We start from the raw sequence: 14,573 nt of genomic DNA, 5'->3' as shown, positions 1-14,573 counted from the left end.
GAATAACTCCATCATCTCATAGCTATTCTTTGATTATGAAGCTGGATCTGTATCTGCCTATGAAGATTCATTAAGTCTTATCTAATGGGGCCCTGCCTTCTTCCCTCTTAGGTACCCACCCTCCTTCATACTCTCTTTTCTGGTCTCATCCAGATCACTGCAGCCAATAGACCAAGCAGTGCCTTGCCCTGACTCCTATGGGACTAAGAAAAGATTGCTGTTTCTGTCGAGATTCCCCTTTCCTTGATTTAAAAAAAAAAAAAAAAAAATCTGTCAAATTCAATTTCACCTTCAGATTTCATCAGGATCAGGCCTCTTAGAAGCCTTCCATGATACCCCAAGCCTGTGTTTGTGCCTTTCTGATAGCCTTGTGTAGTACTTAATGATGGTTTATCAAAGTACTTACCACACCATAGAAACCATGTGTCACTCTTATCTTTCTCCTTTCCTTCAAGACCAATATCCCAGGCACGAAAGCCTGGATAGTATCATGGTAAGCAATAAGCAACCAGGTAAATAAATACATATATAATGCAGATTTACTGAAGTGCCTCATTATTACTCTAGATGCCATATGAACTAATACTTTATTTGACAGACAACAATACACATTTTTAATACTTTGCCTTGTTTCATATAAATGTTAATTAGCTTAAAATAAAACATAAAGCACAGGACAGTAGCCTAAATCATAAGCAAATGTGAAAGATGAGGTAAATGTAAAGTAAAGGTAGAGGCATAAAATGGAACCAGAAATAAAAGCTGATGTAGTAATTATGAATTCAAATAATACTCATTTTTCTTCTAGTTCCACAATAGTATCTTACCCATTCCAACTCTGAATGGTGGGATTTTCTCTTTATTCGAGATATGTATTTGTCTGTCATCTGCAATTTCTTATAGTCTTAAGTCTGAGATGTCTGCCTAACTTCCAAGGTTTTGAAGAAAAGTTATGAATAGACTAAAAAGTTGGTCATTTCCCTAGAAAGCTTCCCTCTCCTCCTCCATCTCCCCAGGGGCCTCTCATTTAAAGCTTTGATACAATTGTACTAAGTTACACTAATTGGTACATTCTTTCCCACATGTTTGGAGCTAGTTATATTGGAAGATAAAGTGCACATTTGCATAAATGAATATGTATAAGATGCAAAATAATGCACAAATATGTGCCTATGATTTATTGGATCAAAACTTAGTTCACAATACACCCAAAAATATCTACTGTTTGACCATAAGAATATTCAATTCTATTTTACTAGAAATTGTGTGTGCAAAACATTTCTGATATCAAATAAAATAATCAATATAAAATCTGACTGTCCTGAGTGAAAACAGAAATCACGTCTGGACATCTTTTTACCTTAATTTGGTTGACTCTATTTTTTTTGGGGGGGGGTTAATTAACTTTCTTTTGTTCATATCTGCTTTGTTCTTGAAAATAAGGGAAATTATTAAATATTTTAATTTCCTTGATCCTCAAATTTCTTATCTGTAAAAAAAATGGAATTAGTGTTTCCTCTCTGTGGTGAAAGCACTATATAAATGTCAGGTTATCTTTATTAAATCTACCTGAATAATTTGGTTAAAAAATTATATTGGACGTAAATTACTCAACATATTATTTACTTATTGTTTTGGGAGAACAAAATGTAATGATGTAACAAACAATATTTTTTTCTTCTGTCTAGTGGAATGGTTCACTAGGAGAACACCAATCTTTTTAGTAATTTACTCAATCAATGACTATTTTTTGGGGGGGTTGCCTCCTATGGACCGGGTGCTATTCTATGTGATAAGAACACATCATTGTAAAAAGAAAGGAAAATCCCTTACTGCATGGAGCTTACATTCTAGAGTAAATATATCCAAAGAGAGAGAGTTTTTTCAATTGCCTACAGTGAGCTAGACACCATATATGTATATCATTTCATTTAATCCTTACCCAGCCTTGATAATTATGTATTATTGCCCTCAATTACATAATTGAAAATTGAGACTCAGGGGTAAAATGGTTTCCCAAGGTCTGAAAACCAAGTAAATTATACAACAGGTGTTCAAGTAAGTAATATCTGACCATAAGGCCCACTATTACCCAAACAGTTACTACTAACTGAAAGAATAACATAAATAGTATGTAGAACGAACAGGTTGTCACAAGATCAGAGAACCCACCCCTTCAACTGATGCATTCATTTGGAAGGGCAAGGTCTTGCAGGCTTTCCTGATTTCTAATATCTGGGATCCTGCTTCCCTACAGAGATCTACCTTACTTTATTTTTTTTTTTTTTAAGATTTTATTTATTTATTTGACAGACAGAGATCACAAGTAGGCAGAGAGGCAGGCAGAGAGAGAGGAGGAAGCAGGCTCCCTGCTGAGCAGAGAGCCCGATGCGGGGCTCGATCCCAGGACCCTAGGATCATGACCTGAGCTGAAGGCAGAGGCTTCTACCCACTGAGCTACCCAGGCGCCCCCTACCTTACTTTATTATTAGTCTTTGATACTTTCTAAATTTTCCAGCTTCGAGCTTTGGCTTCTAATGAGTCAACATTGGTGATTTTCTAGACTCTGGTCTCCGCTTTCTAAACCAGATTTTCACAGGTTTCTGTCTTTTCCAATTTAGTTGAATCTATTAGCTTTCTGGAACTCATTTATTCTTCCATTTTCAGTTAATAATTAAAATTATGGGACTAGAATCTTCTAGGCTGCTTCTAGGAGTGGAATAGGGATGCAATTAAAACAAAGAATCTTGGGGCCCCTGGGTGGCTCAATGGGTTAAGCCTCTGCCTTCAGCTCAGGTCATGATCCTAGGGTCCTGGGATCAAGCCCCGCATGGGGTTCTCTGCTCAGCAGGGAGCCTGCTTCCTCCTCTCTCTCTCTGTCTGCCTCTCTGCCTACTTGTGATCTCTGTCAGATAAATAAACAAAATTTTTAGAAAAAAAAAATAAAACAAAGAATCTGTTTAACTGTAATCCACTAGCTCCCTCTGGCTTAGTTAATCAACCAGTTTAAAATTTGTTCTTTCTTGTTTTGTGTGTTTATGTGTTTTAATCTCTCGAGATCTGGTTATGATAAAGGTCACAACTCCTTTTTATTATTTTCCTTTGTTTTTCATTTTGACAAGAAAATTTTATGGGGCTCCTGAGTGGCTCAGTTAGTTAAATGGTTGCCTTTGGCCCAGGTTATGATTCCAGGATCCTGGGATGGAGGCCCACATCGGGCTCTCAGATCAGTAGGGAGCCTGCTTCTCCCTCTCCCTCTGCTTGTGTTCTCTCTCTGGCTCACTCACTGTCTCTCAAGTAAATAAATAAAATCTCAAAAAAAGAAAGAAAAAAAAGAGAAAATTTTATACATACAACATATGTACTTAGATGTGTATATATATGTTTACATAAATATACATACAAATATATGTTTATATGTATTATATGTTATATATTACAAATATAAATTGATATGTATATATAAAAGAATAAAAGAAAATACACATAAAGACAAGGAGACTAATCACCTACAAAATCTCCCTACTCAGAAACAAGCTTTGCATTACTAGCCTATAAACTTCTTCCTATCTATAGTAAGACTTTCTGTAAATAATTCAAAATTTGTTGATTTGTTCAATTAACCAACTCACCCCATCGATATAAAATAAGTCAATTATATTAATTATTCCACTAAATTGCTGTTTAATTAAATTGGATAGAAATCCACATGAAAGTGCTATAGGTACAAAGTATACGGCAAATACGTAATTTATTGTATGCATGTAGTCTATATATGTATATATATATATATACACACACACACACACACATACACATATGGCAGACATTTTAGATAAATAGTAAAATATTAAACATTTCTAACTCAAAGGGAACTTAAATCTCTTTCTCAAATTAACTTACTGCATAACGGCATCTACCAGAGCTTATGAAAATTTATTACATTTCATCTTGAACCCCATTTGGGAAAAAGGACAAAGTTTCTCTTCAAATTATAACTCACAAAGCTACTGCAATTCTATATGCACATCATATTGATTAATAACAGTGAAAAGAAGCTCTGCCTTCGACTTGGCACGATTCTATCTTCAGGGAATCATCAGGTTATCAGGAGATGTGCAGTTCCGTGCTGGTAACAGAGACCACTGTGCTCAATTTTGGGATTTGACAAACTAAAGTTTATTCAGTAGGCTTTGGCTAATTTCCTTTGGGAAATCAGCTCAGTAAAATCCATAGATAGTGCTCAATTTTTGACTTTTAAAGGGACAAATTCAAAAATTAACACTTTCCAAACCTCTTCATAACCAGGAACACAATATAGGCATACACTTACACACCTAAACGGCTAGAAATCACTGTTATCTGTGTGACATAACCATTCCAAACTAAGGCAAAATTTAGGTCTTAACCAGAAGTCTGAACAGAACTCATCAGTTATGTAAAATATTGATTCCACATGTATAAATCTAATTAGTCAATCGGTATTGTTTGTGGCACATTTAGGGAAAGGTGAGCTATCAAAGGTAACATTTAGGAAGGAGCAGAAGATAAAACTGATTGTTTAAAATCATTAAAAAGTCCTGTTGGGGGGCGCCTGTGTGGCTTGTGGGTTAAAGCCCCTGCCTTCAGCTCAGGTCATAATCCCAGGGTCCTGGGATTGAGTTCCGCATCGGGCTCTCTGCTCAGCATGGAGCCTGCTTCCTCCTCTCTCTGCCTGCCTCTCTGCCTACTTGTGATCTCTGTCTGTCAAATAAATAAATAAATAAAATCTTAAAAAAAAAAAAAAAAGTCCTGTTGGGTTCACTTTTTAAAAAGATGTGAGCTATATTAATATTTTATGTTGGCACCACTGTTTCCATTTATGACTGTACTTTATCTAACTGAAATAAATTCTTAAAAAAAGACAGTCCATAGTTCTAATTTATTTTTTTAACACATTTATTTATTTATTTTAGAGAGAGAAAGAGAAAGAGAGAGAGAGAGTGGAGGGGGAAGGGCAGAAGGAAAGGAAGAGAGAGAATCCCAAGCAGACTCCCTGCTAGGCTTGAAGCTCACCCTGAGATCATGACCTGAGTGGAAATCAAAAGTCCTACACGCCACCTACTAAGCCACCCAGGCGTCCCAGTAGTTATAATTTCAAAAGCACCTCCTTAACTTTTTTTTTTTAAACTTTTCCTCTTTTCCTTCCTAAATTGAAGTTGATTAGCAGAGTCTTCTTTCCTACCTCTTCTTAGGTGTTTGGCACCCTACATAAGCCACTGAGGCATCCCTTTCTGCTGATGGAATATTTCTACGCTCTGCTTCAAACCTTCTTGCTCTTGTCCTGTATTGAAAGATAATTCACCAAAAGTTTCTCCTCGGGGTGCCTGGGTGGCTCAGTGGGTTAAAGCCTCTGCCTTCGGCTCAGGTTATGATCCCAAGGTCCTAGGATCGAGCCCCGCATCGGACTCCCCGCTCGGCAGGGAGCCTGCTTCCCCCCCTCCTCTGCCTGCCTCTCTGCCTACTTGTGATCTCTTTCTCTCTCTCTTAAAAAAAAAAAAAAAAAAAAAAAAAAGTTTCTCCTCTTTCCGCACATCTTAGAAGCAGAGACACCGAACACTTGCTTTGGTTCCCGACTATCTTTTTGAGAATGTGTAGTGAACAGTCTTGAAAGACAGAAGTAGTTCTCCCCGTGGAGCAAACAGCAGGTTTGTTTACAGTCCAGTATAATAAAGGTAAGTTCTCCCTCAGCAGCAGAGGGGCGGTTTGCTTGCTGCCGTTATAAAAACGAAACCAAACCAAACCAAACCGACTTTCCTAAGGTCAGGAAGCTTCAGCTATTACACACACCCACTGTGTGAACCGGTGTCACCCAGCCCTCATCGTATCACCCCGGAGTAACTGCAGCTCGGGGACCTGATGCAAAATAAATAAATAAATAAAAATAAAAAGACAATACTCTGGCTACTGCTATCACTGTGAGTAACAAACTGCCCTTGGTCTCTGTTTTCTGCCGGCGTCCATGAAACTGTGGCCGATCTTTCACAGTTCTTGACATTTTGTTTCCCCGGTTTCTGTCCTTCAGCTTTACATGTAGATTCTCTTCTACACCCAGATCCTTTAGATGCTGACTCATTTGGTTGGTCTATTTTTCTTTTACTTCAATTTTCTCCACATGTCTGTCTCCTTAGCTGACCTTTCTGTCCAAGGTTCCCATTTTTCCAGGAAAAAAAGAGGATCTGATTAAATGATAAGTGACAAGGAATTAAAGACAGAGGGAAAAAAAAGGATGAAAGGGGACGTGTGAATACAAAGGAAAGTGTGGGTTATATACATGGAGCACAGGCCCACGAGAACCCATACAACAGCTGGGTTTTTGATTCTATCCTCCTTGGAGACATCGTTTTAGAGACATATTGGGGCTGAGGGCTGAAGAGGCTGCGTTACTGGGGAGGGGGGATGCCTCGATTTTCTGACAGTTTGACTCTACCTTTTCATTTCTTAGTGTTCACGTCTAAAAATATTACTTCTTTACATCTTTTTCCAACCCTCCAACAATAAAATCAGTAGACTTATGTCAGGTAAATACCGTTAGTGAGAAAATAATCAGGAACTTTTACTTGCTTATTATTTCTTATTTCAGCGAGTTCCAGAAGGATGAGCAGTAGTAGCCCCTGCAAGAGGAGTCCCGAGAATCAGTAGAAACTTATTATAGATGTAGATTTCCAGGTCATACACCCCGTAGATTCTGGTTTAGTAGAGTTGATTTTCATTTTTGGTGAGCTTCGTTGGTGGATCAGCTAAAGTTTGTCCACAGAATATGAGAAACTCTGCTCCACAAACCGCCTCTTGGTCTGGTATTATGCACATTTGTTCCGTCTCAAAGTGATAGTTCAATCCCAAATACACAGATTAGTCACTCACAAGGGTTAGTTGATGGCAGTGATTTCCCGTGGCAGACACTCAACTGCCAGGTGTGTTTCCATAGTTATTTTTTGGTCCATGAAATTAAAAGATTCACATTAATATGAAAAAAAAAAACCCTACTTAGTTTAAGCATTTTGGAATATATTCGGAATGATTCCTTCTAATGATATGTGCATTATAAGCAATGGCTATATGCAGAAAGGTATATAAGTGGAATGAAAAAAAATATTGGAAGCTGTAGCTTATAAACACCTTTAGTAAAATACTGTTATCCTTAGAGTATCTTATTTGAGTAAGTTACACAATGTGAAAATTTTTGAGAGAGTAATAAGGGGATATTTTTGAAAAATACAGATTATTTCAACCATTGCTATTGGGATCATAAGATATAAACTAGGATGTTAGTGAAAAATATCTGATACCAGTGTTTGAGATGCATGCAGAGAGGGTGTAAAATAAGGGCATTCATAGATCTGCAGGTATTGCCCTAATAATGATGCTCGTGGGAATATCCTTGAAGCATTTTCTCAATATTTTTCAAACTAAATAGAATTAAATAACCCAAGTAATAAAAATATCACAACAGCTCTTCTCCTTGAGTACAGACCAGCATATTTAATTTCCATCAGGTTTGATTGGGAGTTTCACACTTAAATTCAATCAGCATATAATCCAGGTGAAACTCATGAGAACAAAGAAAATGCCATGAATCTACCGTCCTCTAGAGATAGAGATACCATAGTTTAGAATGCCAGGGACTAGGTTGCTTTTGGTACATTTCCATCTCCACATCAAACTGAACTATTGTGGGATTACTTGGGACAACAGATGTTACATAAAACAATTTGATCGATATTCTAACATGTACACACTACCACTATCGATAGGTGGTTTTTATCAATTAGAGCACCTCTTAAAAAACAGCAACATAAATTCAGACAGAATATGTCAGATATTTATCTTTTCACTAAAGTTACGTGGACAAAAGTTGACAGGACTTACAGTTTACGACAACTTTTACTTTTTTCACGTCTGGGAATGACACATCATTTTCTGCACTGCATTCATATTCTCCGGCCTGGTCCCTTGTAATTCCATAAATGTCCAAATATTGTCCATTTTCAAATGGTTTTGCTACAAGAAAAAAAGTACAGCATGTTTAATTGTAGCCGCCTGAGGCTTCATTCAAATAAAATAACAATCTCCTGTCTTCCTATTAGATACTGCTGACAAAAACAATCCCAAATGCAACTGGGGAATTATTAAGCCCTTTGTTCTCCTATGTGCAGAGGAAAAGTCAGAGAAAAAAGCAGAAACTGAACAAGGGATACTATAACAACTGTTTCCCCAGAACAGGATATACATGTGTTCTTTTTAATTGATTGTGGTCTCCTAACCTCGTCACACATCAAATAGAGTTCTGCACATTTCTGTAATTGAGTTCAACAACCTTCTAGCAGTGTAGATGAAACTCACTAATATGGCTTGGTACATATTGACTTTTATACAGTATAAGCTAGCAAGCTGACACTTAACCTAACTAAATGTTGCTTTTCTTTTGGGAAAATTTTATACTCATTCTCAAGGTTTCAAGCCAGATGGCTTGATAAGTTTAGAGGTACATTAAACCATTGCTGCATTTCAGTTTCCAAAATTATTAATTTTATAAGGGAGGCACATTGTATATATTATATATAATCTATCCAATAAATTTTAAGAAAAAATATGGTTCTTAAACTAAGAGTCAAGTAGTGGTAAAAACTAAATTATCTTTATTTTTTAATATTCTAGGGGAAATATTTGACTAAAAATAACACGAGTAAAAATATAAGGGCATAATTCAAAATGAAAAAAATTCTTGCAAATGAATGAAATTTGGAAAAAAAAAAGAATCCTTTCTGAAATAATATAATTTTTATTTATTTGAAAGCAGAGACTCAGGCAGGAAGGATCCTGAATATCAGAGATGGGGTGGAGGAAGAATGAGCTTATGTGAATCTCTGCGGTGGGAGGGGGAGGCTCTTCTCCTTCCTTATACAAGTCCTGAAAAATCACATTTCAGTACATACCAAAGAGAATTGGAAAATGATACAATGATTCCCTTAAACAGTCTGTTTTCAAAAGTCAACTTTATTTTTGTTTTTATTCTACTCTCTTGCCAAAACAACTGTATTGCTATAGAAGTTAGAAAACTAGTAAGAAGACTCAGTTTTATCTGAACAAAGCAAAATAGAATTTAGTTATGGTGCTCCAAATCCAAAATCTATGCCAATTAACAAAAAAATATTTTTCCTTTGGGCTCCCTTGTCTGAGCCAATATCAGTCACTATACTGTTTGTCCTCAGGTAGCTATGATTTTGTTAATTGAAACCTGGAGTGTTTAGAATATATATGATTACATAATTTCCCCATTTTTACCTGGCTGCTCCTAAATTGTAGATAGGGAAGAGTTACACTTCTAAGATGATAGTCGGCTGATATGCTAATTCAGTTACACAGAGGTGAGTTTACAAAAGTAGCAATTGCCCTCAAATCCATATTCTTAAAATTTGATTTTATAACTATTTTCTTAGCTCAACCTAATGCCCTTATCTGACTCTATACACTAATATAATATTGATTTTCTATTGTTTCCTTCTTTTTATCTTATTTTCACCTTTACAATGAAGATTAGTTAGGTTTAAACATGTCTATAAAAACTATTGAAATATAGGGAGGACAAAATCCTTACTCACATCCAAGAATTTTTAGAGTGAAACTTGAATTATAAAGTAAAGGGATATTAAATGAAAATTAAAGTATGGGTAAAACTGATATACCATGACTAAATAACCTAGTTGGGCAGGTAAAATGAAGTCAATCATGTGTGAAAAGGTAAAAAACTGTGAAACTTTGTAAAAACAAATTTATTAGGTTCTAATTTGTTTTCAATATTAAAATGTTACATGAACATTCCTATTTCACATCTATTGAATGCTTGTCACTGGAAGATGTGTGTGTGTGTGTGTGTGTGTGTGTGTGTAATTAGTGGTCTAAAACAGCACTGAAGGATAGCTTTTAGCTTTGAGTTTCTGATAGGGATCACAGCCTACAATAGGTCCTTTATAATCTGCTTTCTCCCTTCTCCTTATTTAGTTCTTTCTGCTGCCTGGATTCTTTATTCTTCAGTTCACCCTGATAACTTCTTTCTTCCTCCAGAGTCTCTGATTAAGCAGTATGTCCTCAGAGAAACTTTTCCTGATTTAGTCACTACTCAATCTAGTAGCTCCATGTTACTTACTTCCAAAAATACACCAAAAAAGCCTGCACATGGCATAAACATGTTTGCTATTACTTATTTAACCATAAACCACTTTTAAAATACTTATCTTTCTGTTATACTCTGAATTTTGTGATACAGAGGGTCCTGGGGGTGGCTCAGTCGGTTGAGCTTCCAACTCTTGGTTTCGGTTCAGGTCATGATCTCAGGGTCCTGAGACAGAGCCTGGAGACAGGCTCTATTCTCAGCGGAGAGACTGCTTGGGATTCTTTCCTTCTCCCTCTATCCCACTCCCAGCTAGTGTGTCCATGGTCTCTCTCAAATAAATAAATCTTAAAAAAAAAAAAAAATTCTGTGTGGGATGCCTGGGTGGCACAGTTTGTTAAGTGTCTGCCTTCAGCTCAGGTTGTAATCCCGGGGTCCTGGGATCCAGCCCTGCAATGGGCTCCCTGCTCCATGGGGAGCCTCCCTATTCTACCTCTGCTTGCTGTTCCCTTCTTGTGCTCTCTCTCTGAATAGATGAAATCTTTAAAAAAAATTCTGTGACTTAAAAGGTTACATCTTATTCTATATTTAATATGGTCTCTATACACATTTGTTGACTATATCATTAAAGAAAAACAACATGATAGGAAGTCCAGAAAATACGACATTTCATTAGAAATTAATTTTCTTATTCAAACAATTGTTATCTATGACACCATAAATAAAAACAATATTTATCTTTTATTGACTCCTTACTATGGGTAATGTACCATGATAGATGCCTTTTTCTCTTTTTTTAAAGATTTATTTATTTATTTTAGAGAGTAGGGGGGAGGAGCAGAGGGAGAGAGCATCTCAAGCAGACTCCCTGCTGACTGTGGGGCCTAACTTGGGGCTTAATCTCACAACGCTGACATCATGACCTGAGCTGAAATTGAGTCAAACACTTAAGTGACTGAGCCACCCAGGCACTATGATAAATGCTTTTCATTATGAATTCCTCAGTTAACCTTAGGTAAATGCATCAGGTAGGTTCTGTCATATGGAATAAGATTCTATATGGTTAAAGAAGTTAAATATCTTGTTAACGGACCCAGTGTTGGATATGAAAGTCAGAATTCAAAACCTACATGCCTGATCTGTATGCCACTGGAATGCTGATTAGTTTTCTCACTTGTAAATGGTAATAATAAAAATTCTTATTTACTGCAAAAACTAAACTAGGCCATATATGTGTAATCCTTGCTCTCAGGACTATAAAGCACTCTATGGATATTGATTTAATCTCTTAATTATCAGTTTTCCATAGCTGCCATAACAAATGACCACAAATTTACTGGCTTAAAACCATATAAATGTATTATCTTATAGTTGTGTAGGTCAGAAGTCCAGAATAGGTCCATGTAACTAGAATAAAGGATCTTCCAAGGATATTTGTGTCCTAATTTTTGGAGTCTGTGACTCTGTTAGCTTTCATGGAAAAAGGGACTTTGCAAACTTGTGAAGTACATTGTAATAGAGACTATGATGGAAGGCTCAGTCTAATCATATGAGTCTTTAAGTGTAGTATGTGGAAGAGTGGGTCAGTGAGATGTGACATGAGGAGTCACCACTGCTGACTTTGAAGACGAAGGAAGTGGAACACGAGCCAAGGAAAGCTGTGTCCTCTGGAAACTGGGAATGGCTCTCAGCTGACAGCAAAAAATGGATTCTCCTCTAGAACTAAGAAAAGAACACAGCCTGTCAATACTTTCCTTTTAATCTGGTGAGACCAGTATCAGATTTCTGAACGACAGAAGTGTAAAATAGAAGTGTTTTAAGTCACTAACTTTGTAGTGATTTGCTACAGCAACGATATAGAATTAATTCAGGGCCTCCTTGGACTGTCAGCAGTGCGGGATTCCTTTCTGGACGCTCATTTGCTTATTCGGGATGTTGGGAGAATTGTTTCTTGCTACAGGGGTACCGAGAACCTCATTTCCTTGGTGGAAGGCCACTCCTAGCTTCTAGAGGTCCCCTCATTTTTTGCCTTACAGCCCCTTCCTTCATCTTCCAAGCCAGCAAAGGGTGGGTTAAGTCCTCTCTCACTCTGAATCTTCAGGGCTTCTTCTCCAGGTGCATCTCTCTGAAGGACACTTCTGTCTTCTCTTCTACTTTTAAGGACTCCTGTGCTTCAATTGAGTCCATCTGCCTAATTCAAAATAATCTTCTCATCTTTAGTTCTTAACTTTAATCACATCTACAAAGTCTCTTTACTATGTAAGGTAACATAGTCACAGTTTCCAGGGATTAGGACATGGATATCTCTGGGGCCATTATCCCGCCGACCACACTTGTTCAGTAAACTTGCAGTTATTTTGCACATACAAATTGTGATCTCCCTAGAATTTTCAAAGACCGCAGGATAAGAAAATGTGTGGTCAAATGGATACAGTTGCTGAGTTCATTAATACCTCTGAAAAATATGAGTGAAGTTCAGAAAAATAAATTTAATTAAGACATTCTTTTGGAAGCTAATGCTTTTCAGGAAAACGTACTGCAAACCTAGCAGGTAATGTGATTTGGGGAAGTGTTATTAGAGCACAGAAGTAGTGCAGTTTGAAGAAGCAATTAGAGGAGGGTGTATGGCAGATAAAATCATGGAAGCCACCTACTGAAATGATTGCAACAGGGGTTTCACAAGCAAACAAAAACAACCAGTAAGTAAATAGCTCAGCATTTTGATTTGTTTTTTTACGTATGTTTAATAGTCCACCAGACATTAATGAAGGGGAGTTCTAAAGTCAGCTCAGAATCATTCCCTTCCTGCCTGCCTGGCTCCTTTCCTTCCATTCAAATGGCACTATTTGTGCCATGATCACTGACCAGTGAACAAAACTGTTTTCATTTCAAAGGGCTTATAATTTATAATGGAAACAAAAATATAAGCAGGCAATTTCAGTAAGGTGATAAGTATATTTGGTGTAAATATAGATACTGTGCTGTCATAATTGTGCTGGTATAACTTCAAGAAAAAATTTGAAAAATGTGTTCAGGCCAGAGCATTCATGTAGTGGAAGGACTTGCATGCCTTTGAAGGAACATGTCTGCCCTTTAACTTAAAGAATAATTACAATGCTATAAGTAAAAGAGTATAACAAATTTGAATATTTTAAAAGAACTCTGGAATTCTGCTCCCAGTTACATTAAAGAATAAAGATCATACCTACCTCCTTGCCATAAGCCACTAGAGAAATGGATAGAATATATAAAACAACTCATTTCAGACACTGGACAACAGGCTGAACAAGACTGTGATCCCTGAAGCAAACAAGGTGAACCCTACAACTGATCTCCATAACTTTCTATCTAGAGGCAATTTTCACCTTCCTGTGCCCAGTGATATTGTTGACTTGAGCAAAGCAAAGCTGGAATTCCGGCAGGCCACGGGGCCTGGGTGTTAGTAGTACAGAGTTCTAGAGAGAAGGAACACACAGTGACAGCAAACCAACCAACCAACCAACCAATCAAACAAAAAAACTACAGAAATCTACACGTGCTTCCTTGTCTTAACTGCAGACGAGGCTGTACATGCATAGGGAGAAATCCCAAACTGTTTGGGAAAGAACGACTGGAGAATTCGTAAGCTGAACAGTTCCTAGAGCTTGAACAAGTTGAGGAGAAATTTGATGTCTGACCAGAATGGGCGGGCCTCTGTAATTATTCACTGAAGTCTCCAGAGGGCTTATGTTTTAGTAGTGGGACTTAAAAAAAAGCTGGAGCAAAGACTCTTTTAGACTTGCTCTTTAAAGCTTAAAAACAGGGTTCAGTGGACCAAAATTATCTCTAAATTATACAGCTTAATGTAAGAAAAAGGAAGGGCATTTTTAAAGGAATAAAATACACCCTAGACAACCAGCAAGCTAACAACACAATGTTTAATATCTAGTTTAAAAAACTACTACATATTCAAATAAGAACAATAATAACTAAGAGAAAAATCAGTCAATAGAAAGAGATCTAGAAGTGACAGAATTGATAGAACCATCAGACAAAGATGTTGAAATAGCCCCCACTATAACTATGTTCAAGTATTTAATGTAAAGTGTGAATATAATGAGGAAAGAAATGGAAAATAGAAAAAAAAAATCCAGTGAAAATTCTTGACAGAAACACAAACTATCTCAGATGAAATATCAATTTGGCTAAAAATAACAGCAGATTAGACACTGAAGAAAAAAAGATTAAACTTAAAAGTATAGCAAGAGTATTTAGTATAAATCCAACCTGATAAACTACATATGAGAAAAGAGAAATGACTATTTTTCAGACTAATCTGAAAATATAACCCAGTTGACAACAGTACAACATCAGAATAAAAGTCTAAAATTGGTTCTGTAAACTTCAACCTTAAGAAGGTAGAAAAATGACAAAACCTAAAATG

General features: G+C 36.7%; 1 protein-coding gene across 1 annotated transcript in view; it reads right to left on the bottom strand.

Moving 5' to 3' along the window:
* The window catches only part of NEGR1 (neuronal growth regulator 1), a gene marked incomplete at both ends in the record, with an annotated part of 843,959 nt that overhangs the window by 270,715 nt on the left and 558,671 nt on the right, over positions 1-14,573 (bottom strand). Inside the window, one exon of the mRNA XM_080802180.1 lies at positions 7,909-8,040. Coding sequence (XP_080658306.1) covers positions 7,909-8,040 — 132 coding nt within the window. The remainder of the gene's footprint in view (positions 1-7,908; positions 8,041-14,573) is intronic.

The sequence above is a fragment of the Martes martes genome (genome assembly GCF_963455335.1).
Source record: "Martes martes genome assembly, chromosome: 4".
NCBI lineage: Eukaryota > Metazoa > Chordata > Mammalia > Carnivora > Mustelidae > Martes > Martes martes.
The sequence above is the reverse complement of the archived record's forward strand: the minus strand, read 5'-3'. Positions and strand labels throughout refer to the sequence as shown.